The sequence below is a fragment of the Mirounga leonina genome, unplaced genomic scaffold (assembly GCF_011800145.1).
Source record: "Mirounga leonina isolate KUSES-001 unplaced genomic scaffold, KU_Mleo_1.0 Mir_166, whole genome shotgun sequence".
NCBI classification, from domain to species: Eukaryota; Metazoa; Chordata; class Mammalia; order Carnivora; family Phocidae; genus Mirounga; species Mirounga leonina.
Genome location: NW_023270418.1, coordinates 3229019 through 3256564, shown reverse-complemented (window position 1 = coordinate 3256564; position 27546 = coordinate 3229019). Strand labels below are relative to the sequence as shown.

The following is a 27546-nucleotide window of genomic DNA, read 5'->3' as shown; positions in this document are numbered from 1 at the left end:
TGGAGAAGAGGAACTTCTTGATAAATGGTAAACACAACAATTACATATCTGTGTGTATGTGCGAAAGAAATTAAATTTGAACTTCCTATCAAACACAAAAATCTTTTCCATGTATATTCAAACTTTAAAAGATAAAGACAATAATGTAAAAATGTTAAAAATTTAGAAGTATATGAGAACATCTTTTTGATCTTGGGGTAGGGAAGGATTTATAAATAAGACTTGAAAAATGCTAACCCATAAAAGAAAAGATTGGTAAATTCTACTGTATTAAAAGAATATTCTTTTATCCATCTATACCAGAGGTTCCCTAGAGAGTGATTTAGCCCACAAGGGTACATTAGCAATGTCAGAAACATTTTTGGTTGTCACAGCTGGGGAGAGGGTGGGCTACTGGCATCTAGCCTGTATAGAGTCCAAGGATGCGGCTAAACCTCTTACAATGCAGAGGACAGCCCCCTACAACAAAGAATTATCTGGCCCAAATTGTCAATAGTGCTGGGGTTGAGAAAAATAAAGAGACAAAATTTATGTTCGGATAAAATATACACAACACATATGACCAAATCCCAAACAAAAACAGTCACCAGAAGTTATAAAGTATTCCTACAAATCAATTAGAAAAGGATAAATTGGTAGAAGAATGGTTAAACAACACCAAAAAGCATTTCATTGAAGAGGAAACACAGTGGCTAAAACTGCTCATTCGTGTTATTAATCAGGGACATGCAAAATAAGACCAAAGTGAGATACCATTTGTGCTTTCCAAATTTGTAAAATTTGAAGTACTATAGCAAATGTACATTAAAATGACACTTACATGCTGCTTTATATCCAAACTGAAAGACAAAGAGGAACAGCACAGAACACCTGAGATTTTTCAGACAATATCAAAAAGATGGGCATACATGGAACTGGAATCACAAAGAAAAGGGGATCACCCAGTTTAAGCAAGAAAAATCTCCCGGGAACCCCAGGAGCACTTCTTACTAACTCCTCAGTCCCCACATAGTAACCATTATCTTGAATTTTATAATAAGTACTTTCTTGCTTTCCTAAATATGGTTTGATCATCCATGATCCATTTTCAGTTAATTTTTAAATGAGGTGTAAGGTTTACAACAAGTTTTGCTATTTTGCAAATGGAGGTCCGATTGGTCCAGCACGAGTTGTTGAAAAGACTGTTCTTTCCTCAGTGAGCTGATTTTGCACCTTTGTCAAAAATAAAATGGCCATATTTATGTAGATTTATTTCTGCAATCCCTACTCTGTTCTATTAATACAAATATGTATCCTTTCACCAATCCCAACATCTTGATTAATACAGTTTTATAGTAAGCCTTAAAATCGAGTAGTACAATTTTTTCAACTTTATTTTTTATCAGAATTGTTTTCCTTATTTTAGCTCTTCATCTTCTATATAAATTCTAGAATCTGCTTGTCTATATGCACAGAAAGAAATTCTTCTGATATTATGACTTGAATAACAAATCTATATATCAACTTGGGGGCTAACTGGCATCTTTACTAATTTGAGTCTTCCAATACATGAACACAACATTTCTCTCCATTCATATACATTAAAAAAATTTTTTCCCATCAGGATCTGTAGTTTTCAGCATACAAATCCCATATATTTTTTAGATTGATATCAAAGTATTTCATTTTTTTGGTGCTAACTACCTCTGTACTGATCAATGTTTCTTGCATCCCAAATTTTCATTTTGTATTCTTTTCTTGCTCAACTACACCTTTCAGTGACAGTCTATGAACATAAACTCTTGTTTTTTATGTCTAAAAGTTGTCTTTGTTGCACCCGCACTTTATACATTAGTTAAACTGGTTTTAGAAATCTAAGGTGCACATTAATTTTACTCAGAATCTTGAAAATACTCTGTCTTCTGTATCTAATGCAAGGAGTAAGAAATCTGTGGACAGTGTAGATGATATTGTTTTTTCTCCTGAAAGATTTTAGGATTGTTTAGCTCTCAAGTTCTGGAGTTACACCATAATGTATCTGAGTGTGAGTTTAATTTTACTTATCTTACTTCATACTCCAAATTCTTTCTCATTTCTGAAACTTATGTTTTTCTTCATTTCTGGAAAATTTTCAGCAATTACCTATTTAGAGAATTGGTAAGAAAGAACTGGTGAAAGAATTTTTTCCTCCACCATTTACTCAATTCTCTTTTTCTGGAACTACTAGTAAGTTAATATGAAAGCCTTTTAATATAATATAGCTTCCTGTCACTTCAATTTTTTAAATCTCATTGTCACTCTGTTGTATTGTATAATGAGGGAATTTCTCAGTACAATTTTCCAAGTCAATAATTCATTCTTCAATTGTGTCCAATCTGCAATCAATGTCACCTACTGTACTCTTTATTTAAAGTACCATATTTCATGTTGTAATGTATGGGGATTAACATAAGAATAAAAAAAAAGTTAAAAAAAATAAAAATAAAAATAAAGTACCATATTTCATTTATGTAGAATTGGTTCTTTTTCATATTAATTTGTTCTTGTTTCATTTATATCCGTTCTTATTTAAATTATTTCCTGACCCTTTTAAATGACAGTATCACCTCTTTTTATGTTTTTGGTTTTTTTTTTAAGATTTTATTTATTTATTTGACAGAGAGAGACACAGCGAGAGAGGGAACACAAGCAGGGGGAGTGGGAGAGGGAGAAGCAGGCTCCTGGCTGAGCAAGGAGCCTGATGGAGGGCTCAATCCCAGGACCCTGAGATCGTGACCTGAGCCGAAGGCAGACGCTTAAGGACTGAGCCACCCAGACACCTCCTCCTTTTATGTTTTTAGGCTTTGCCAGAATCTTCTAGCTAGAGTAAGTTCACTTTCTAAAAACTGATTTTGCTAGTAGACTTTGTAGCATGACATGTCCTCATAAGTTTTGGAATTTTGTTTCGTAGGCTTAATTTTACTTGCTTCTTTTTTCTTTTACTTCCCTGTGTGTCTGTCTCTTCTCCTTCCTGTGAATATTTATTCTCCCTCTTGTGTTTGGTTTAGGAGTTATCCCCATTCTGCCCTCCAGGTTCTCAATCTACAGTTGGGACTTAAGATAATAGCTTAGCGTTATTTCTCTATGGTAACTGGGATATGGTTTATCACATACTGTTTGCAAAGATATGTCATGTTCTTCCTTTGTCCGCATATGAAATAGTACCCCAGGAGAACTACTGAACTGCAGGGAGAGATGGGAGCAGAAGAGGAAGGTGTTTTCAACCTTCTTTCATGAAGAGGTGAGAATAAACCTAATCCCTACCTTCACTACAGTTGCTCTGGCCAAGCCCTGGTCTCAAGGGGAGCACTTCAGTCCACTTGGTACTACAGGTACTAAACCTTGATGCTGTCATTTCCTAACTAGGAGCCCTGCAAGATGACAGGCTTATGATTCTTTCCCTTTTTATTCATGGAAATTTTCAACTTATATTTGAGATCAACTGTCATTTTGGTTTTCTCATTTCATAACATATTCATTATTGCTATGCTTTTGGAATAGGAAGCAATCCCTTCATATACCAAAACTTAATTCATGACCAATTTTTGTGCCTAAGTGTGTCCATGTCACAAAAATATTTTTATGGAGTTCAACTTTTAGTAATCTTGAGAAGTAATAGTAACATATAGAATAATGTACAGAGGATAAAACATTTAGATTTCCCAATGGAATCTCCATAGGAGAGGGGGATAATACCTTTTCCTCAACTTCACTCAAGCAATAAAAATCCGTATCTAAAAGCCTATTTTACATTAGTGCATTCCTAACTGTTGATTAAAAGTGAGTTTTTGTTGAGTTAACCATTTGCTAACATTGCTACCATGATAATAAAAGAATTCCATCTTCTTCCAGAGGAAATCTCTCATGGCTACTTGAATCAAGAAAAACTTGTAAGTCATACATACGGATAAATGGCTTCTTTGACATTTCCGAAGATCTGTTTCCCAGTCATTATGATGGTCAACTGGGTTGTCAATTCTATTAGACAGCCTCCAGGATCACACTAGTCAGAAGCAAGAAAAAAAAGAAAAGTGAACGATGAAAGATGGACTTTGCCAACAAAAGAAATCTCAGACCTGAAGACTAGAATCTGAAGATTTTGATGGGAATGGATATTAAAGGGATATAAAGAGATATTTAGCTCAATAGTTTCAAGCAGGATCACTAATCAGTTACAGGATAGCTGCATTAGATTCAGATTGCTGGGTCTCATTGTTAGAAAATCCTGCATCTTTCTATCAGGATCAAGGCTAGGAGTTGTTATTTTCTTCATGTGATTTGGATGCAAGGCAGGTATGGAAACCACTGATGTGGTCTCACTCTATGACCCATGGTAGAGCCCTTCTTGCTCTACTTCTGGAACGCTATTGCTTATCCTTTGCAGGACGCCTTCAGGAATACAGAACTCACTTATCCCATTTCATAGCTCATATTTTATTCCTAAATAATAGGCACAAAATAACTGCTTGCCCCAAAGGAACTGGAAAGTCTACCAGACGACAGGATTGTAAGACCAATACTCTCTGTGGAGAGAGTCAGTGTCTTAGACTTCTCTTAAATCTTGATAAAATCTGAGTTGGTGCTGGGCACACAACGAGTATGTAGCTAATACTGAGTTCCTGAAGCCACAAGCCTCTCAAGAGAATTCTTACCTCTTCACTTCTCCACACATTAAACAAATATGTGTATTTTCCGGGATAGCCCACGAACTTCCCTTTAAAGAAAGCTACATAGAAGCAGGACGAGTAAAAATTCACAAACTGAAACAGGAACATTTTCAAGGTAAGACTGCTCTCATATTCCTGGTAGGTTCGAGGAATTTCTGTTAAGTAATAAAACACCAAAGTTAAATTATGCACCTTCCTGTTTCTCCCTCAATTCTGTATCGTCTGGGACAAGTCATATTATTAGTCATATTATTCTGAGAGCCTGTTGAAATACGACCCACTCTTGTCCTAACAGACCAATATTAAGTAACTACAGATTTGTGCTTGGCTTTCAATTAGAGACTTTGTATTAATCTAATCACTGGAGAAGACTAGGAAGCAGTTATTATTATATTTAGATGGATAAAATACTTCACATGGAGTCACATAGTCAGAATATGGAATTCAAACCCATATCAGACTGGAGAGGCTTATGCTTACCCTGGTATACTTTATGATATCCTGTAAACATATCAGATCTCTCTCTCTTGTCTACTGTCAATCAGGTTTAAACAAAGTAAAGGGCATCTTCAAGGGCAGAGGATGGTTTCCAAACTAAATTGTGTTTTCCTCTCATGAATTAAATGGTTGTATTAATTTTGAAAAGAATGTCATACAATTGGTGGCAGTAATAATACACTTTCTCTCTCTTTTATTTAAAATGCATGATCATGATCTAACATTTAGTGAATTCCAAAGATAAAAAATATTAGATTCCCTTCACATCAGAGAGAAGCATCTGGAGATGTAAGAGAGTCAGGGAGCATGTTTTTCTGAGCTGATGATCTCCGAACAGCCTGAGCTGATCTAGCGAAATTGGTGACAATTTCAATGCTACTGAAATGGTAACACATATTATTCTAAAGACACAGAAAATTCCTCCATTTTAGTGAAATTCAGCTGCATTCTTACAAAATCTCTAATGTGTAGACAAGTGTCTCACCGAAATCTCTGATTTTTTTAGATGCTTTGTTTTTAAGTGCTTATCTGCTAGATTTTTTTTATTAACCAAAAAAAAAAAAAAAGGCAGTAAAATTGAGTGAGAACTACAAATCTGAAAATAGCACTTAATGGAAGTTGCTTCCTAGTGCATACTCTGAAGCTCAATGATAATGTGCTCTTTCTGGTTACTGTTGGGCACAGAGATGGTGTACTGATTTTGAGGGGGGACCTGAGCATGCAGAAGAGAAGCTGAGGCCTAGAGGGAGTCTCTGAAACCACTTCCAACTTGCTGGGGGCAAGACCAGAAGCAACTGTGCTCCACACTCCTCTCCCTGACTGAATCTCCCACTTCAACTGTGACACCTTTACTATCCCTCATGGCTATAGGAGAACTTTTATTTTTACTTATTTATTTTTTAAATTTTATTTATTTATTTGACAGAGAGAGACACAGCAAAAGAGGGAACACAAGGGGCGCCTGGGTGGCTCAGTCATTAAGCGTCTGCCCTCGGCTCAGGTCATGATCCCAGGGTCCTGGGATCGAGCCCCGCATCGGGCTCCCTGCTCAGCGGGAGGCCTGCTTCTCCTTCTCCCACTCCCCCTGCTTGTGTTCCCTCTCTCGCTGTGTCTCTCTCTGGCAAATAAATAAATAAAATCTTAAAAAAAAAAAAAATTTAAAAGGAAAAGAGGGGCACCTGGGTGGGACTCAGTTAAGTGTCTGACTTGACTGGCTCAGGTCATGATATCAGGGTTGTGATCTCACCCCCCCCCCCCTCAGGCTCCATGCCCAGGATGCTTAAGATTCTCTCTCCCTCTCACTCTGCCCCTCCCCACCACAGCATGCACACATGCTCCTCTCTCTCTCTCTCTCAAAATTAATTAATTTTAAAAAGGAAAATAATCCAGGGTCTAAGACCTATGGCAACTGAAAAGTACTACATTTTAGATGTACTCAGGACGAGCTGATTGTTTTGTTTCTCCTGCAATGATTTTCAAAATCAAATACCTTCCAAAACCATACACATGAAATAAAAATTATCTGTGTCTTGACAAAAGTCAGGATTTTACTTAAAATTCAACTAGCCCAATCAAGGGAAGATTAAGACAAGAATACCCTGAAAGATCTACAGAGTCTTAATTCTTCCATTTAGTTCTTTTTCTTGCTTCCACCATAATGGACCTAAATGTGCCTATTAGGGGAATCTGACTACCACCAGCCTATGTGTCTACCTACAGAACAAAACTGCTTAGCATCTGCCTTTAAAAATGATCTCCCTGAGGAATGGCCCAAAATGGATATATAGTGCTGGTAGAACATTTTTTTCAGTGTCACACCGATGCCTAGCCAGCTTACCCATTTTTGTAATCCATGCAGATATCTTTTCATAAAAGAAATTCAAGATCAAGATGACGATAAAGTTCAAGCAGGATCCACTGAGTGACGTGGTTATCTGGGGAGTGAGGAAACTTTTCACATGCTTGAAGGATGCTTCACTTTCCATGAAGCTAGCGAATGTAGCAAACACTGACAGGCGGTACACAATCACAGCTACCATACACGCAATGACAAGGGCCATCTGGAAAAGGGAAACAGGACTCCATCACCCTGGTCTCTGTATCTCTGCAATGCACACACCTGAGACATACGACTCTCTTCATCTCATTATGTTAAGGTTAGCCCCTCTGACTTGGGAAGCAGACCAAGCCAGTCTCTCACCACAGATGGCAGGAAAAGAACACTGGCAAGGCAAAAGGGTTGGAGAGAAGACAAGGCATATGGTTGTGGTTGGGTGAGTCTAAAACACACAAGTAGCCATTGCCCATCCTTTAGGACTGTCCTCTACCAAGCGTTGGAAAACTAGCCCGAAGGCCAAATCCAGCCTGTGGCTTTTCTCGCTCTTGTATGGTTCTTGAGTTAAAGATGGCTTTTTGCTTTTTTTGAAGGTTATATGAAAAAACAAAGATGATTACATGCAGAGACTATTTGTGGCCCACAAAGCTTAAAATACACATGGCCCCTCCACAATGCAAACTCTGCCCTAGGTTGTAGTTAAACAGGTAGTGTGAAGACCACGTACTTTCCCAAGAAGAACACATTTAGAGATTCTATTCCATTTCCCCTCAGAATGTTGCCATTAGTGTTCTGATATGCCTGGTAGTTTAGATATTTGTATAGATTCTATATAAATTTTAAACACTTCCCATATTGCAAAAACCCAAAGATGTGGGGATGCATTAACCTCAATGACTGGAAAATCTGATTGTGAAAGTTGAGGGATTGAATCAAATGGAATGAGTACTAGAAATAAAAGATAGAATAATCTTTCTGGGACCACACTGTAGATTATTTCTCAAGCAGTGCCCTGAATTGATTATTGCTCTATTATTAATAGAGTATTATTTACTCTATCACTTCTCCTCAGTGACTGTTATAGCATCTAAGAAAACACACATTTAAAAGAGAAAAATAAATACCTTTAACTAGAAATGTTAAAGATAAAATATTATGGGATAATATGAACTGTAAGGTTAAACTCTAGTAAGGTTAAACTCTCAGAGGGTTAACATTGCTTCTTTTCCTTAAAATTCAAGGCCAACTGTGAGAGGACACACATTTGGAAAGTTGGAGGGCAGGAAATAAATTGTGGTGATGGAGGAATCTATTAACTAAAAGGCATGGAAAAACCTGACTCCCTCACAATGGGACACGCTAATTAAATTCTTCAAGTAGAAGTAGTACTTTCTTCTATTTATTTCAGCAAGAAAATAAATTTTAAGAGTATATGCTTTTCTTCTGCATTTTGTGTAGATATTTTAAGTGGAGATAAAGATAAATTAATGATTTTTTTAAGGAAACAAAACCCAAATGGCCTGCAAACAATTATCAGTTGCACTGTTCTGGTTGCTGGGAGAGGGGGAGGGGCAGGCTCTAAGATGAGGCACCAGTCTCTCCCCGAGCTCTTTCTCCAAGGTTCAATTATGGCACATCCATGTGGATCACACTTGATTTTACATAGGAGCTCTATTCAAAATAAAAAGCCAAAAGAGGGGGAGAAAGGGGAGAGGGACTCAAGAGCCATGGCAGATGAAACTGCTGAGCTAATCCTAATATGATTGCACATCAAGAGATGAGAGCAGTTTTCCAAGAATGCTCACCCATAACGTCACCGTAGCTCCTGATAAAAAGTACCATGGAAGACGACTACATAGAGGCATGTAAGGTTCCATCTCCTGCAATTTTGAAGAAATCACAGCAAAATTCAAAATCTACCCTCAAAGTTGGGATGCCAAGCAGTAGTCAAAACCACAAAACCCAGTTAAACTAGAAACCTCCCCCAGAATCCACTACAGCTCATGGGCAGCTACATTCTAGCAATGGTTCCTTCCCTTCAAGGAGAGACCTTCAGGGCTCTTAAGTGAGATATTTCACACAGGGTATGAAACATAATGGATACACACTATATCCTCAGGATTGAATTAGAGTGGTATTCAGGGCCTGGTAGATGGGAAACAAAGTCAAAGCCTGGGGGCTGCTGCTTACATGGACATGCTTTAATGATATTACAGTTTTCTTCTAATTGAACTGAATTGAACTGCATTGCTCTATAATTGCTATACATTATATCAAATAGGGCACCATCTTTATATTTACAGTGTTCTGTGTGTTCTTCCACACAGTTCAGGGGACCAGAATTTTCTATCTTGATGTTTGTCTAACTCATTAATGGAAGATATTCATTATATCAGCTGAAATTCTTAGCTATATCAGGAGGCAATGAGATCTTACCCAAAAAAATTGCTATATAGTAAAAAATAGCTGTCAGCAGAAATCTAAATCATGTAATCCTAACCTTTAGATAGGGAGGATTTTTACACCCTGAGGATTTTTAGGGAAGACTGAATGCAAACAGAACTTGACAGGCAGAATAGCTGTCCCAGAGTTTCTACTCAACGTGTGTGCATGTGTATACATGTGTGTCCAATATGTATGTGTTTGTGTGTGCATATTTGTTTATGCACGTGTGTATGTGTGTCCATACATACATGTATGTGTTTCCCAATACAGACTCAAACGTGAGAGCTCTGGTCATCCTGACCCGCTGAAGAAGCACTGCAAGGAAGTCAAAAACCTTGATTTCAAAACCATTCAAGCGGATGACTCACAGTGAATTGATCCATATTGTTTTTCAGCTGGTTTCAAATGTAAACGTTCAGCACATCTTGTTTTTATGGCAATGATTTTAGGCCTGCTTTTAGTTTCCTTTTTATACCATGAAATATGAATAGATACACATCATGTCATTATCATGGCAATGTCTCTTTTAATATGTTTTCTTAATGTCATACAGCTACCCAAGTTGTTAATGTATTTTCTGAGGCGTTTTTCCCCTTTGCTCATTTACTGAATTTTTTGTAATGTCCACTAAAAGTTAATGTTTAGTGAATGCATAAATGTCTAAACTGTGAAAATAATTTTGAGTATTATGCCACAAGAATAGTGCCCTGAACAGAGTGGGAAATTCTGCTGAAGAGACTGTGTTAGAGGCATACTCTATTCTCCCTTTAACAGCGTCAGGCCACACGGTGATTATGGATGATGAAAGGTAGGGACGCTAAGAATATGCGGTCAAGAGTCTGGTCTTTGAAGGCAAAGTACCTTGCATTTTTCACATTAAAAAAAAAAAAAGAGGTACCAAGAAGTCAAATTACTCAGTCACCAACATATAGGTGATTTGCCAGTGAAGGAACCCCAAATCTAGACTTTGCCATCCAGACACAAGTGCAATGATCTTCCCATTATAATAAATTAAAAGGGACTAGGTGAATAAAATTAGGTCTAATAAAATAATCACTCATAAGCTCACTATCTTAATACAATACTATTTTAATTTTGGTATATCAACATAGTATCATTTCCATGTGCATATGTATTTATATACTAAGTCCACTGCATACACATTATTTTCCATTTTCCTTTTATTTTATTTATTACAAAACTAGGTTATTTCATGGCATGAGGCCTTGTATATGCTTCAAAATCATCTCGTGGCAGGGAGGAGCAATTGTAAATGAAACAAGACTGTCCATGAATTAGTATTCTTTGAAGCTGGGTGATGGGTCTATCCTGGGGTTCGTTATACTTTTCCATTTACTTTTTTTTTCCCTAAAGATTTTATTTATTTATTTGACAGAGAGAGAGAGACAGTGAGAGAGGGAACACAAGCAGGGGGAGTGGGAGAGGGAGAAGCAGGCTTCCTGCGGAGCAGGGAGCCCGACGCGGGGCTCGATCCCAGGACCGCAGGATCATGACCTGAGCCGAAGGCAGCCGCTTAACTGACTGAGCCACCCGGGCACCCTCTACTTTATTTGTGTATGTTTGAAACACGTGTGAGAAACAAGGAAAGATGTTTATAAGCTTTATATGTTGGAAAATATTTTAAAGGCAAATTAAAATATACACTATTATTTGTGTGGCGACCTACAGCGGTGACTCCATTGAGACATGCTGCCCGTCAGTGCCCTGACTTACCTTAGTCACTGCATTCATCTTCCTGTGTTTACACATCGCTTCAAATTCCGGTCTCAGCTGGAGCTGTTGTTGCTCCTCTTCGAAATCCACGAGGTCCCACTCATATTCCATTCTGGCCTGTCGCTGTTTCCAAAACTCCAAAAACAATGTGACTGTAGACAAAGAAATGTGTAAAAACAACTGTAATCAAGGGATGGAGAAATAAAGTCCATAACAAAGTAATCTGGGGCTCTTTTTTTTCCCTTGACTTTAAAAAACCATGTTGGCTGAATATGGTTCTTCTGTCACTACTATGTTGGCTTAATAGCAGGTAATAACATTGAAATAATGCATATATAAAAACTCCAGGGCGCCTGGGTGGCTCAGTTGGTTAAGCGACTGCCTTCGGCTCAGGTCATGATCCTGGAGTCCCTGGATCGAGTCCCGCATCGGGCTCCCTGCTCGGCAGGGAGTCTGCTTCTCCCTCTGACCCTCCCCCCTCTCATGTGCTCTCTCTCATTCTCGTTCTCTCAAATGAATAAATAAATCTTTAAAAAAACAAAAAAAACACTCCAGTTAATTTCGTAGCAGTCCACTCAAGAAAAAAACATTTCAGGCACGTTACTCTAGTCTGAAGTAATATTTAAACTTAACTTTTTACTAAAACCTAGATTTGGCTTGCATGTTTTTTGTTTTTTTTTTTTTTTAGCGAAATCATTCAAGTGATCATACCAGTTTTTCGGGCTTAGGTAAATTTAAGGAAAACATGAGAGCCCCTACCATAGCACAATCTCTGTCTGTCTCTCTGTCTCTGTCTGCCTGTCTCTCTTCCTCTCTCTCTCTTTATATATATATACATATAATTTTTAATAAACTTCCAATTGCATCATAACATATTTACAGAAAAGTACATAAAACACAACGGTACAATTTAAAGAATTTTCACAAAATGAACATTCCTATGTAATCAGCATCAATATCAAAAAATAGAACATTACCAGAACCCCCAGAAACACTCCCTTATGACTCTTCTTTTTTTTTTTTTAAAGATTTTATTTATTTATTTGAGAGAGAGAGAATGAGAGAGAGAGAACACCTGAGAGGGGATAGGGTCAGAGGACGAAGCAGACTCCCTGCCGAGCCGGGAGCCCGATGTGGGACCCGATCCCAGGACCCTGGGATCATGACCTGAGCCGAAGGCAGTTGCTTAACCAACTGAGCCACCCAGGCGCCCTCCCTTATGACTCTTCTAAGATGTAAGTGTAACTAGTATCCTAGCTTCTAATATCATAGGAGAGTTTCACCTGTCTTTGAACTTTTCATAAATGGTGACATACCATAGGTAGTTTTGTGTTAGGTTTTGTTTTGGTTCAACTTTTCTTATAAACTGAATCCATATTGCTGTGTATAGCAAAAGTTCATTTATTTTCATTGCTGTATAGTATTCCATTATGTATGTAAATCACGATTTTGTTTATTCTCAGGTTCATGGGCGTTTCAGCTATTGCTAGGTTTTTATAAATAGTGTTGCTGTGAATGTTCTTGTGTATATCTACTGGTGGGCATATGAATGCCTTTCTCTTGGGTATATATCTAAGAATGGAATACTAACACAATCAATATTAACTTATAATTTTATCACCTGTGATTCAAATTTTAATGTTTCATCTGACACATTCCCTGCTTGCTTTTATTTTAATTTTTAATTTTTTTTTAATTTTTAATTTTTTTTAATAGGATCCACACCCAGCATGGAGCCCAACACGGGACTTGAACCCACAACCTTGAGATCAAGACCTGAGCTGAGATCAAGAATTGGACACTTAACTGACTGAGCTACCCAGGTGCCCCTTTTCCTCCTTTTAAAAAAATTTATTTTATTGTAAGAACAGTTAAGCAGCTTTCTACCATCTTAACAAATTTTAAGTCTACAATACCTTATCGTTGACTATAGGCACAAGGTTGTATAGCAGCTCTCTATAGTTTCTTTATCTTACTTAACTGAGACTATATGCCCATTGATTAGTTACTCCCTTTTTCCCTCACCTCCACTAATCCCCAATAATCTCCATTCCACTCTCTGATTCTATAAATGTGACTATTTTAGATACTTCATATAAATGGGATCAGGAAGGATTTCTCTGTCTGTAACTGGTATATTTCACTGACCATAATATCTTCAAGGTTCATCCATATTGTCACATATTGCAGAATTTCCTTCTTTTCAAGGGTGAATAGCATATCAAATGTATATACCAACATTATGTGGTGTATTTATATACCACAATTTCTTTATCTATTCATCTGTCAATGTGGACATTTAGGTAGTTTCCACCTCTCGCTTATTGTGGATAGTGCTTCAGTGAACATAGGAGTCCCAACATCTCTTCAAGATCCTGATTTCAATTATCTGGAGTAAATACTCAGAAGTGGTATTGCTGGATCATATAGTAGTTCTATTTTTAGTTTTCTGAGGAATTTCCATACTATTTTCCATCTGCACCATTTAGCATTCCCACTAACAATGTACAAAAATTTATTATAATTCTCCACATCCTCACCAGCTCTTGTCTTTTGTTGTCTTGGTAATAGCCATCCTGACAGGTGTGAGATGACATCTCATTGTGGTTTTGATTTGCATTTCCCTGGTAACTAGTGACACTAAGCATTTCTTCATATACCTATTGGCCATTTGTATATATTCTTTGGAGAATGTCTATTTGAGTCCTTTGTCCATTTTAAAATCAGGTTATTAGGGTTTTTTCACTATTTTTTCAAAGATTTTATTTATTTATTTGAGAGAGAGAGAAAGAGAGCGAGCATGAGTGGGGAGGGGCAGAGGGAGAGGAGAAAGAATTTGAAACAGACTCCAAACTAAGCACAGAGCCTGACACAGGGCTTGATTCCACGACTGCAAGATCATGACCTGAGCCGAAACAGAGTCAGATGCCTAACCTCCCTGGGTTTTTTTCACAATTGAGTTTCAGGAGTTCCTTAAGTATTTTGGAGATTCACCCCTTATCAGAGATATGATTTGCAAATATTTTCTGCCATTCCATGGGTTGTCTTCACTCTGCCATTTTCTATGCTGCACAGAAACTTTTTAGCTTGATGCAGTCCAACCTGTTTTTGGTTTCTGTTACCTGGGCTTTGGTGTTATGTCCAGGAAATAACTGCCAAGATGAATGTCATGAAGTTTTTCCTTAAATTTTCTTTGAGGAGTTTTATATAGTTCCAGGTCTTACATTTAAGATTTTATCCAATTTTGAAGTGATTTTTGTGTATAGTGTAAGATAAAGATTCAATTTCATTATTTTGCATGTAGATATCCAATTTCTCCACACCATTTGTTGAAGAGACTATCCCTTCCCCATTGTGTATTCTTGGAACTCTTGTCGAAGATTAGTTAACCATATATGTATGGGTTTATTTCTGAACTTTATTCTGTTCTACTGGTCTGTATATCTGTCTTTATGCCAGTGCCATATTGTTTTGATTACTGTAGCTTTGCAATTTTGAAATCAAGAAGTGTGATGTCTCCAGCTTTGCTCTTTCTCAAGACTGACCCAGCTACTTCAAGACTCTTGTGATTCTACATGAACTTTTTTCAGTTGTTTTTCCCATTTCTGTTAAAAAATGCCATTGGGATTTTGGTAGAGATCATATTGAATATTTAGATCACTTTGGGTAGTATGGAAAAATTAATAATATTAAATCTTCCAATCCATGAGCATGGGATGGCTTATTATATTATTCCTCCAAATATTTAGAAATATAGATACTGTTTGCTTTGCGTGGTTACAGTATGCATGTTCCAGTTTCCATGGGTTAGTTATATAACACAAGTCCCCCAGCATGACTCAAAGTTCAGGTACTGCAGTAAATTAATTGTGAACTGTTGCATAAAGTACAAATTTTGCTGTTAGTTCTTCAAACCACAAATCACTATATAAATAGTAGATGTATAGCATGATTAGTGACCAATCACATCACGTTAAATGCTGCTGGTGTTTGAACCACTACCTATCTGTTACTCCATTAATGCACAGAGAGCAAAGCATCCATTTGTTTTCTCCTTGTCTTCCATGTGACATTTTACAAAAATGGTTATCAAAAGATAGTACTGATCAACAAGGACGAAAGTATAGCAAGGAATAAAAAGTGATTAACAAATAAAACATAAATGGAGTTACAGAAGAAATAGAGGATTCTGAGAAAAACAAACTGAGGGTTCTAGAGGGGAGGGGAGTGGGAGGATGGGTTAGCCTGGTGGTGGGTATTGAGGAGGGCACGTTCTGCATGGAGCACTGGGTGTTACGCACAAACAATGAATCATGGAACACTACATCTATAACTAATGATGTAATGTATGGGGACTAACATAAGAATAAAAAAAAAAAAGAAATAGAGGACTCTGAGAATATTGACACTGCTGCCATTTGAGAGACTACACATAGAGCCAGAGAAATCTAGCAAAGGCAATCTTACTGCCATAAATGAAGAAAGCAGTTGTGAGGAAGAGGATGATGTCCCACAGGAAGTGACGTTGGCAAAACCTTCAGCTTAAAGGGACTCTCAGAGACGGTTCATTACAATGAAGGCATAGAGGATAAGCTAATGCTCACATCAGATTGTTCTATCCTTTCCCACCCTTTTTCCCTATCAAAATCTTATTTTTTAAAAAAACCAAAACAAATTCCATATCTTCCATAGTTATCTCAATTCCTCTAGTCAAGAAATAATTCCTTCCTCCTCTGTACTTCCTCCTCTGTACTTAAAATTTAATGAGAGCATGTATTGGATTCTGGCCAAATTAGATTGTGACCTTCTTAAGAACAGGTTATATTTCACTCATTTATTTATTCACTTTTTTATTATTATTATTATTTTTAAAGATTTTATTTATTTATTTGCGAGAGAGAATGAGAGACAGAGAGCACGAGAGGGAGGAGGGTCAGAGGGAGAAGCAGACTCCCCACTGAGCAGGGAGCCCGATGCGGGACTCGATCCCGGGACTCCAGGATCATAACCCGAGCCGAAGGCAGTCGCTTAACCGACTGAGCCACCCAGGCGCCCGATTTATTCACTTTTTAATTTAATACTGACTGAGACAGATGGCTTTTACTCATTTATTCATTTCTTTACTCATGTATTCAGTAGATACATTGTTACTAGGAGAACAAAGTTTTAAGAGCATAGTATAATTAAGCAGTGTTTTCGTATTCCAATATTTCCCTGAAGGAGATCTACTTGCATACTTAGAAGCTGCTTCCTAAAGGTTTGGCTTCCCTAGTCAGGCTGCATCTAGGTGCTGATTGAGATCTTCCCCCTTTGGGACAATGACAGGTCTTGGCATACTCCCAAATACTGGGAACCACTAAGAACAAAGAAGGCAGTGGAGATAATCACAGAGTTTAGAGAGATGACCAAGAGTTCAGACTGGATTGATCAAAAAGATTCATCTCCTATACCAGATCACATGGTCAGGACTGGGAGAGGTAGTTGTTTTATCTAATGCACAGAAACCAACACAGAGAGACAAAGCAAATGAAGAAACCCAGAAATATGTTCCAAACAACAACAACAAAACAAAAAGAAAAAGAAAATAAACCTCAGTAAAGGACCTTAATGAAATGAAGATAAATGATTTACCTGATAGGGAGTTCAAAATAATGGTCATAAAAGATGCTTACCAAGGTCAGAAGAACAATGTGTGAACAAAGTGAGAATCTGAACAAAGAGACAAAATATAAAAAAGTAATAAACACAGAGAGCTGAAGAATGCAATACTGTACTTAAAAATTTCAGTAGAGTGATTCCACAGAAGATTAGATCAAGTGAAGCAAGGATCAGCAAAACTGAAAACAAAGCAGTGATGAATTCAATCAGAGGAGCAAAAAGAAAAAAGAGTGAAATCAGCTTAAGGGACTTAGGAGACAATATCAAGCTGACCAACATTTATATTATAGGCTCCCAAAAGGAGAAGAGGGTAAGAAAGGAACAGAAAACTTACTCAAAGATATAATGTTTGAAAACATCCCTAATATGGCGGCGGGGGGAAGAGGGAGATATATCAAATCCTGGAAGCCAAAAGCATTCCAAATGAGTCCAAAAAGACCCACACTACGACACACTATAATTAAATTCTCAAAAGGTAAAGGCAAAGAGAGAATCTTACAACAACAAGAGAAAAACAACTTGTTATGTACAAGGGAACCATCATAAGACTATCAGCAGATTTTTCAGCAGAAACTTTGCAGGCCAGGAAGAAGTGACATGATATAGTCAAAGTGCTGAAAGACAAAAACTGCCAACCAAGAATATTCTAACCGGCAAGCTCTCCTTCAGAACTGAAGAGGAGATAAAGAGTTTTCCAGACAAGCAAAATCTAAAGGAGTTCATCACCACCAAGATGGCCTGGCCTTATAAGAAATGTTAAAGGGACTTCTTTGATATGAGATAAAAGAATGCTAATTAGTAACATGAAAACATATGAAAATATAAATCTCACTAGTAAAGATAAATATATAGTTATATATAGTTAAATTCAGAATACTTTAATGTGATGGGAATGGGTAAGTCATTTATAAAACTAGTATGAAGGTTAAAAGACAAAAAGTAGTAAAAATAACTATACAATAACTGGTTAATGAATAAACAAGACAAAAAATGTAAATTGTGACATCAAAAGCATAAAAAACGGAGAGGAAAGTAAAAATACCAAACTTTAGCATGCATTCAAAGTTAATCTGTCTTAGCTTACCATAGACTATTCCTAACTATAAGATGTTTTATATAAGCCTTGTGGTATTCACAAAGCAAAAACCTATAACAGATACCTAGAAGATAAAAAGAAAGGAATATGAGCATACCATTAGAGAAAATTATCATTGCCCAAAGCAGGAGGGCAAGACAGGAAGGAACAAAGAAATTATAAAACATCCAGAAAAAAATTAACAAAATGGCAAACGTAAGTCCACACCTACCAATTATGACTTTAATGGAAATAAACTAAATTCTCCAGTCAAAAGTCTTGGAATGGCTGAATGAGTAAAAAACAAGACCCAACTATATGTGAACTGCAAGAGACTCACTACAGCTTTAAGGACATACATATTGAAAGGGAAGGGATGAAAAAAGATATTCAGTACAAATGGAAACCAAAAGAAAGCAAGGTTAGTTATACTTCTATCAGACAAAATAGACTTTAGACAAAGGCTATAATAAGAGGCAAAGAAAATCATTACATAGTGATAAGGACTAGTATTGTTCCTTTAACCTAGAATGTGTTAAGGACTCAAATTTGGCCACGATCCTCAAAAAGCAAAGGTGAACCAATTCACTACTAGAGTAAACTTTTCCCAGAGAACTGATGGTAGCACCTCTTCACACACACAAAGGTCTGTATGTTCCACATATGGCGGCTTCTGTGATGAAATAGAAGGTTGCAGTGGGTGCACAATCTCTCTCATTGGAAACAACTGCAAACTATTGTATTTGCTGTAATTGGTGCACCTCTCATGCACTGTTCATTCCGAGTAATGATAGAGGAAGGACTTGGCAGCCATACGATAAAAGCTGGACTTAGCAAAGTTGGGGTAATTAGAGGATTGTTAGTAAGATCTCTCTGTCCTCTGTTCTTTAAATCTAGGCTGCTCTCTTCACATAGCAGCTCTGCATTTAGCTCTGCTAAATCCCTCTGCTTCACACCCATATCCCCATGTTTTGGTGTCTTTTTGCCTGGATTAAGCTATCCTTGTTCTCTTGCCCAGTTTTTAAATGTACATATTGTTGAAGACTTTTTTTTCAAGTTGGAAAGAAAAAAGTATATTTTTTCCCAGAGTCCCCTGAAATTTGGGACATGTTTTAGAAGTCTTCAGGCTTCCTCCTGCTGAGTTACTCTTACATAAAATATTTTCCTCACTGATGGCAGGAACAACTTCATGACACCTCTATTTCTCATGTAAAATGAAAAAGATGAAATACTGGGACATTTCCAAAATTAAGGGGAATTCTACTTTACATGGAAGATTCTTAACAAACGGAACTGGAAGCTGGAACCAGAATTATACACAGGAAATTTAGATTCAAACATGGATTTATTAGCCCTCAACAGTTTTTGATTCTTGTTCAGCTTTGTGCCCATGATTCAATATCATCCAGCCAACACATATTTATGTGTATTCTCCCCTGCATTAAGTACTTATTGAGCTGTTTTTTTTACCATAGTGCTGGGAGACAGTATGAGCTGAATGCATACAAAGTTTCAAAAATGATATTATCTCTCAGAGAAATAAAGAGACGATCAATAAAGACCTTTTTGGACCAAGGACCAAGGACTACAGACCACCGATGTAGACTCCATCAGTGTACTGATGCTAGCTAGCAAAGACACAAAGGTCCAAAATCACTTTTGGTGTATAAGGTATGCCATCTGTATATGTTATATATATGTTATACAGATGGGTCACATAACACATAACCTAGAGAAAGTTGTTTTTTTATATGACTATTTACTCACCCCAAATTCCCATGAATATTGCAAAGAACACTGTTGACTCGTTATCAAATAAATGGGAGATCTGTAAAAACAGCAATAACATCACAAAGGCTACTTAGTGTATCAAATGCGATACAAAAAGAGAGAAATTCCAAGTCTTTTCATCGTTCCACAATGCATACATACCTTTGAAGCCAAACACGTGGTATTTAGTCTCCAATAATCACACACTTGATCACAGAGTGGACACATGATAATCTGACCTCCAATTGTAGGGTCACAGATCTCAGTGCTGCAGAGGGAACAGCAAAGTTATTTTCAAAGTGATGTGCTTTCAGGTGACAGAACCACTGTCTATACAGCTTCTCACATATGGCGGAGGGGTAATAAAGCAGCAATTTGTCGTTGGTCAAGTCATGTTTTGAGAAACAGAATATTTACAGCTGATCATTAAAAACAGATTTTCCATAAAGCACCAGGTGAGGGGCAACTGTTACGTTTTGTTTTGTTTTGTTTTTCTCTCAAAAATATCAATTATCTGCCTGCCTTCAGGAAACATTCTGAGAACATGCCAGGGAAATAATAACAACAGTCTCAGTTAGTATAACAGCGAGATGTTCTCTCTGTTTGGGCAATTCAGTTGCACTCACCTGCTTGAGTTACCATCCATTGATAATAAGCCATAAATGAAACAAGCTAAGCCAACTATAGCTGCAAAGGACAGCATTTCGGTGTAAAATCCAAGAAAGACAAAATACATGGCAATTTTTTCTCCAAAATAATTCCTATGAAAGAAGGTAGAAATAAGATCAAAGGTTAGAAGAATGATACCATCCAGAGAGCTTTGTTGTATTCAGACAAGACCTATATTCCTGGCTCCTTTGCTTTCTAGCCCTGCGATTTTGGTAAAGTTACTAAACTCTCCTCACTTTGGTTTCCACAACACAAAATACAGGATGATGCTTATCCACAGAACTGGTATAATGACTAAAGGAGATAGCACATAAAAGTCAGAAACCAACTGAGTATAAGTTAAGTTTTAATTCTGAGATAATAAGGTAATTTGAAAAGCTTCTAAGTTTTAAGGAGAGTTTAAATGTATTGAAATAAACTGCAGAACGTTCTGCAATGTAACTTCCAGCAATTAAGATCAAATCACATTCACAATGTGAATGGAGTTTGGCTTTACTTCTCTTTCTAATATAAAGAAGGTACTCTGACCACATTAGACAAGGTTCTATGTATAAGCTTCCATCTTCCTGCAATTTTGGATCTCTGATGGATGTTTACAGGGTTGTGAGATGGGTAGCAAACCAAGGAATTAAAAATGACCACGTAATAAGAGTTCCGTAAAATACGCAGTTCGGTTCTTGCTTTACAAAAAGTTAAAAAGTTACAGCATTACGTGTCCTAAATGTTTAAGTCTTACCACCAAGGTTTTTTTCTTGTTTCTATTTTTGTTTTTCAGACCAAGTCCCCCCTTAAGGAATCCCTTAAGGAATCCGAGAATATAGTTTTCTGTCTCAAAAACCTCATTTTTTAAAACCAGATTAATCCTCCTATTCATATAGAGTTTGGCTTATCAAATCTGTGAAACCTTTCCACAGTTTCCAAGGCAGATAGATATGATCCCTTCTGGGTTCTAATAGCATGCTATACCACCATCTATTACATGACTTAATATTAACTTATAATTTCCATACATGCTCAAAAATACAACTCTGAACATAAGGGTATAAACTTAATTTCCCAATATTTACATATTTTCTTGTATTCAGTACTAATTTTATTGAGCTTCATATTCTTCAAGTACTCAAACGTCCTAATCTTTTCTAATTAAAATAGGCATCTCGCTGCTTACACCATCTTTCATTCTTTTCACTGATTATAAACATTTTTGCACTGTTGTTTTCTCTTGTTCTGTTCCTCAAATCACTATAAACTTGAAATTAAATTATAACTCCATCATAGTCCCTTGTTAATTTGCCACTCCCAAATTCCTTAGGCTCACTTACACTTAGAATAAGTGAATTTGTTTTTTTCTTTTCTTTTCTTTTTTGCTGAAAAATACAGCAATTACTTCAATACTGCATAATATAAAAATCTTTTTTTTTTTAAGATTTTGTTTATTTACTTGAGAGAGAGAGAGAGAGAGCACGAGCCAGGGGAGGGCCAGAGGGACAAGGAGAAGGAGACTACCCATTGAGCACAGAGCCCAACACATGACTGGATCCCAAGACCCTGAGATCATGACCTGAGCTGAAGGCAGATGCTTAACCAACTGAGCTACCCAGGCACCCCAAAACATCAAAATCTTTTAATAAAGGATAAACATATTTGATTTTGTGGAGTTTACTATTCATCATATCTATTTCCACTTGATGTTTTAAAAATTACAAAACCAATCATTTTTTGAAGTGAAGATATTAATATTACTGCTATAGATTTAACCTAAATTCTTTGGGAATTCATGAAGAAACCAGATATTTCAACAACCTTAATTTTAAAGAACTACCTTTTTCTCCCTTTTAAATTTCAAGAATCTTACTCCTTGAGAATTAAAAAAAAAAGTCTTCAAGAATTCCAGACTTTTAATTAGTATTAAAAAATTCTTTAAAAGAGAAATTCTCAGATGAGCATTTATTAGATATGGAATCATAGAAATTATTTTACTAAACTTTCGATTTGGGAAGCTTAACAATCACAGATTAACAACTAAACCATCTCTTGCAAATGTAAAATGCAAAAGACATATCTCAGATTTGTATTATGGCAAAAATGTACACAGTATTGAAGTAACATTTAAGATGTTAAATTATCTCATTATTCATAACAAAGAAAATGGGAGAACTCTAATAATATGAGATACTCTATAAAGACCCAAATATAAAGAGAACCTTTCTTTTGAGTATTTATTTTCAGAAAAATGAGCCTTATATGCATACCTACGGTATTTCTTAATCTGCCCATTTTACTTACTAGACTTTGAACCCATCTGTAGCCCCATAGCATCTAAACAGCACGTTGACAAGTAGGAGACATTCATTAATATTGTTTGTGAGATCTGGTGAGAAGGCATTGGTCTAATTTTGTATTTCCAAGACTTAGTCTGAGCCACAGCAAATAATCAAAAGAATGATGATATAATTGAGCTGAGTATGGGCTTGAGGAATGAGCAAACAAATGCAAACATTTAATTAAAAGGGATTCATTTTTATAGTGAATTTATGGCATCTGAGACACTTAGCTATTACATTTAATAACATTTGAATAGCACCATTATATTCAATATAAATATATTTATTCTAAGCTATTTACTATATAGGCATATATTAAGTATTAAACCACTCAGAATAAGTGATATCAAAAGAAAAATAGAGAGAGCTCTTAAATTGGAAAGAAAAAATAAGATCAGAGGGCATGTAACACTGAAGACTGATACACCAGTGATGGCAACCTCAGTATTCCTACCTTTTCTTTAAAAATAAAATCTAATATGACAAAATGATCAGTACCCAAAAGACAGCAAAACTATTTACAAATGTTTGAACATGAAACTAAAGTTTGGTGTAGAGGTAACATGAACTATGTGAAATCTCAGAAATCAGACTCCTAAATTCTAAATCTCTTTCTAGCCATCCCAAGGCATCCTGTCTTCCTTTTTTTTTTTTTTTTGAAATTTTCCATATCCAATCATCCACTAAATGCAATAAATTTTGTTATAAAAATCTTTTTCTAATCCATAGTCGCCTCTCTTTTCTATTACCAATATCTTGCATGTGACCATCAATACCTATTCCTGAAAATTTTTAATAGCCTCCTTACTTCTCTGACCTCAGTCTTGCATCCATCTCTCAACTATCTTCCTTATTTCCAATGAGGTGATGGTTCTTTTTTTTTTTTTTGTAGTTTTTAATTTTATTATGTTATGTTAGTCACCATACAATACATCATTAGTTTTTGTTTTGTTTTGTTTTTTTAAAGACTTTATTTATTTATTTGACAGAGAGAGAGAACAAGTATGTAGAGAGGCAGGCAGAGGGAGAGGGAGAAGAAGGCACCCCGCTGAGCAGGGAGCCCAATGTGGGGCTCGATCCCAGGACCCTGGGATCATGACCTGAGCCGAAGGCAGCGGCTTAACCGACTGAGCCACCTAGGTGCCCCACATCATTAGTTTTTGATGTAGTGATCCATGATCCATTGTTTTCGTATAACACCCAGTGCTCCATGTAGTACGTGCCCTCCTTAATACCCATCACCGGGCTAACCAATCCCCCTTCCCCCTCCCCTCTAAAATGCTGTTTGTTTCTCAGGTCCATAGTCTCTCATCGTTCATCTCTCCCTCCAATTCCCCCCGCCCATTTTTCCCTTCCTTCTCCTAATGTCCTCCATGTTATTCCTTATGTTCCACAAATAAGTGAAACCATATGATAATTGACTTTCTCTGCTTGACTTATTTCACTTAGCATATTCTCCTCCAGTCCCATCCATGTTGATGTAAAAGTTGGGTATTCATCTTTTCTGATGGCTGAGTAATATTCCATTGTATATATGGACCACATCTTCTTTATCCATTCATCTGTTGAAGGGCATCTCGGCTCTTTCCACAGTTTGACTATTGTGGACATTGCTGCTATGAACACTGGGGTGCATATGGCCCTTCTTTTCACTACATCTGTGTCTTTGGGGTAAATACCCAGGAGTGCAATTGCTGGGTCATAGGGTAGCTCTATTTTTAATTTTTTTTTTTTTATTTATTTGAGAGAGAGAATGAGAGACAGAGAGCATGAGAGGGAAGAGGGTCAGAGGGAGAAGCAGACCCCCCGCTGAGCAGGGAGCCCAATGTGGGACTCGATCCCGGGACTCCAGGATCATGACCTGAGCCGAAGGCAGTCACTTAACCAACTGAGCCACCCAGGCGCCCCTATTTTTAAATTTTTGAGGCACCTCCACACTGTTTTCCAAAGTGGCTGTACCAACTTGCATTCCCACCAACAGTGTAAGAGGGTTCCCCTTTCTCCACAACCTCTCCAACATTTGTTGTTTCTTTCCCTGTCCATTTTTGCCATTCTAACTGGTGTAAGGTGGTATCTCAGTGTGATTTTGATTTTGATTTCCCTGACGGCTAATGATGATGAACATTTTTTCATGTGTCTGTTAGCCATTTGTATGTCTTCTTCAGAGAAGTGTCTGTTCATCTCTTCTGCCCACTTTTTGACTTGATTATTTGTTTTTTGGGTGTTGAGTTTGAGAAGTTCTTTATAGATTTTGGATACCAGCCCTTTATCTGTAGTGTCATTTGCAAATATCTTCTCCCATTCTGTGGGTTGCCTCTTTGTTTTGTTGACTGTTTCCTTTGCTGTGCAGAAGCTTTTTATCTTGATGAAGTCCCAAAAGTTCATTTTTGCTTTTCTTTCACTAGCTTTTGAAGATGTATCTTGAAAGAAGTTGCTGTGGGCGATGTCAAAGAGGTTACTGCCTATGTTCTCCTCTAGGATTTTGATGGATTCCTGTCTCATATTGAGGTCTTTCATCCACTTTGAGTTTATCTTTGTGAATGGTGTTAGAGAATGGTCAAGTTTCATTCTTCTGCATGTGGCTGTCCAATTTTCTCAGCACCATTTATTGAAGAGACTGTCTTTTTTCCATTGCATGTTTTTTCCTGCTTTGTCAAAGATTATTTGACCATAGAGTTGAGGGTCCATATCTGGGTTCTCTATTCTGTTCCATTGGTCTGTATGTCTGCTTTTGTGCCAGTACCATGCTGTCTTGGTGATCACAGCTTTGTAATATAGCTTGAAATCGGGCAACGTGATGCCCCCAGCTTTGTTTTTCTTTTTCAACATCTCCTTGGCGATTCGGGGTCTTTTCTGATTCCATACAAATTTTAGGATTGTTTGTTCTAGCACTTTGAAAAATGTCATTGGAATTTTGATCGGGATGGCATTGAAGGTATAGATTGCTCTGGGTAGCATAGACATTTTAACAATGTTTATTCTTCCGATCCATGAGCATGGAATATTTTTCCAACTTTTTGTGCCTTCTTCAATTTCTTTCATGAGTGTTTTGTAGTTCCTAGAGTATAGATCCTTTACCTCTTTGGTTAGGTTTATTCCGAGGTATCTTATGGTTTTTGGTGCTATTGTAAATGGAATCGTTTCTTTAATTTCTCTTTCTACAGTTGCGCTGTTAGTGTATAAGAAAGCAACTGATTTCTGTGCATTGATTTTGTATCCTGCCACATTACTGAATTGCTGGATGAGTTCTAGTAGTTTGGGGGTGGAGTCTTTTGGGTTTTCCACATAAAGTATCATGTTGTCTGCAAAAAGAGAGAGTCTGACTTCTTCTTTGCCAATTTGAATACCTTTTATTTCTTTTTGTTGTCTGATTGCTGTTGCTAGGACTTCTAGTACTGTGTTGAACAACAGTGGTGAGAGTGGGCACCCTTGACGTGTTCCTGATCTTAAGGGAAAGGCTCTCAGCTTTTCCCCATTGAGGATGATATTTGCTGTGGGTTTTTCATAGATGGATTTTATGAGCTTGAGGAATGTTCCCTCTATCCCTATACTCTGGAGAGTTTTAATCAGGAAAGGATATTGTATTTTGTCAAATGCTTTTTCTGCATCAATTGAGAGGACCATATGGTTCTTCTCCCTCCTCTTATTAATGTGTTCTATCACATTGATTGATTTGCGAATGTTGAACCACCCTTGCATCCCAGGGATAAATCCCACTTGGTCATGGTGGATGATCCTTTTAATGTATTGTTGGATCCTATTAGCTGAGATTTTGTTGAGGATTTTGGAATCCATATTCATCAGGGATATAGGTCTGAAATTCTCCTTTTTGATGGGGTCTTTGCCTGGTTTGGGGATTAAGGTAATGCTTGCCTCATAGAATGAGTTTGGAGGTTTTCCTTCTTTTTCTGTTTTTTGAAACAGCTTCAGTAGAATAGGTATGATTTCTTCTTTGAATGTTTGGTAGAATTCCCCAGGGAATCCATCCGGCCCTGGACTCTTGTTTTTTGGGAGGTTTTTGTTCACTGTTTCAATCTCGTTACTGGTTATTGGCCTATTCAGGTTGTCAATTTCTTCCTGTTTCAGTCTTGGCAGCTTATAGGTTTCCAGGAAGGCCTCCATTTCATCCAGATTGCTCAGTTTATTGGCATATAGTTGTTGATAATAATTTCTAATAATTGTTTCTCTTTCCTTGGTGTTAGTCGTGATCTCTCCCCTTTCATTCATAATTTTATTAATTTGGGTCCTTTCTCTCTTCTTTTGGATAAGTCTGGCCAGTGGTTTATTGATCTTATTAATTCTTTCAAAGAACCAGCTTCTAGTTTCATTGATCTGATCTACTGTGTTACTGGTTTCTAATTCATTGATTTCTGCTCTAATTTTAATTATTTCTCTTCTAATGCGTGGCTTACGTGTCGTTTGTTGCTTTTTCTCTAGTTCTTTAAGGTGTAGAGTTAGTTGGTGAATTCAGGATTTTTCTATTTTTTTGAGTGAGGCTTGGATGGCTATGTATTTCCCCCTTAGGACCACCTTTGCAGTATCCCATAGGTTTTGGACCGATGTGTTTTTGTTCTCATTGATTTCCATGAATTGTTTAAGTTCTTCTTTGATTTCTTGGTTGACCCAAACATTTTTTTTTTTGACCCAAACATTCTTGAGCAGAGTGGTCTTCAGCTTCTAAGTGTTCGAATTTCTGCCAAATTTTTTCTTGTGATTGAGTTCCAGTTTTAGAGCATTGTGATCTGAGAATATGCAGGGAATAATCTGAATCTTTTGGTATCAGTTGAGACCTGATTTGTGACCCAGTATATGGTCTATTCTGGAGAAAGTTCCATGTGCACTCGAGAAGAATGA

The 27546-nt window shown here is 37.0% G+C and overlaps 1 protein-coding gene across 3 annotated transcripts in view; it reads right to left on the bottom strand.

Moving 5' to 3' along the window:
- Positions 1-27546, bottom strand: part of ANO5 (anoctamin 5) — a 106629-nt gene that overhangs the window by 15678 nt on the left and 63405 nt on the right. For all 3 annotated transcript variants that reach the window (XM_035012454.1, XM_035012455.1, XM_035012456.1), the window contains 8 exons: positions 20326-20460; positions 19862-19967; positions 19697-19757; positions 11197-11348; positions 8823-8897; positions 7021-7243; positions 4671-4840; positions 3924-4021 (listed from right to left, as the gene is read on the bottom strand). In XM_035012454.1, the coding sequence (XP_034868345.1) occupies positions 3924-4021; positions 4671-4840; positions 7021-7243; positions 8823-8897; positions 11197-11348; positions 19697-19757; positions 19862-19967; positions 20326-20460 (1020 nt within the window). The remainder of the gene's footprint in view (positions 1-3923; positions 4022-4670; positions 4841-7020; positions 7244-8822; positions 8898-11196; positions 11349-19696; positions 19758-19861; positions 19968-20325; positions 20461-27546) is intronic.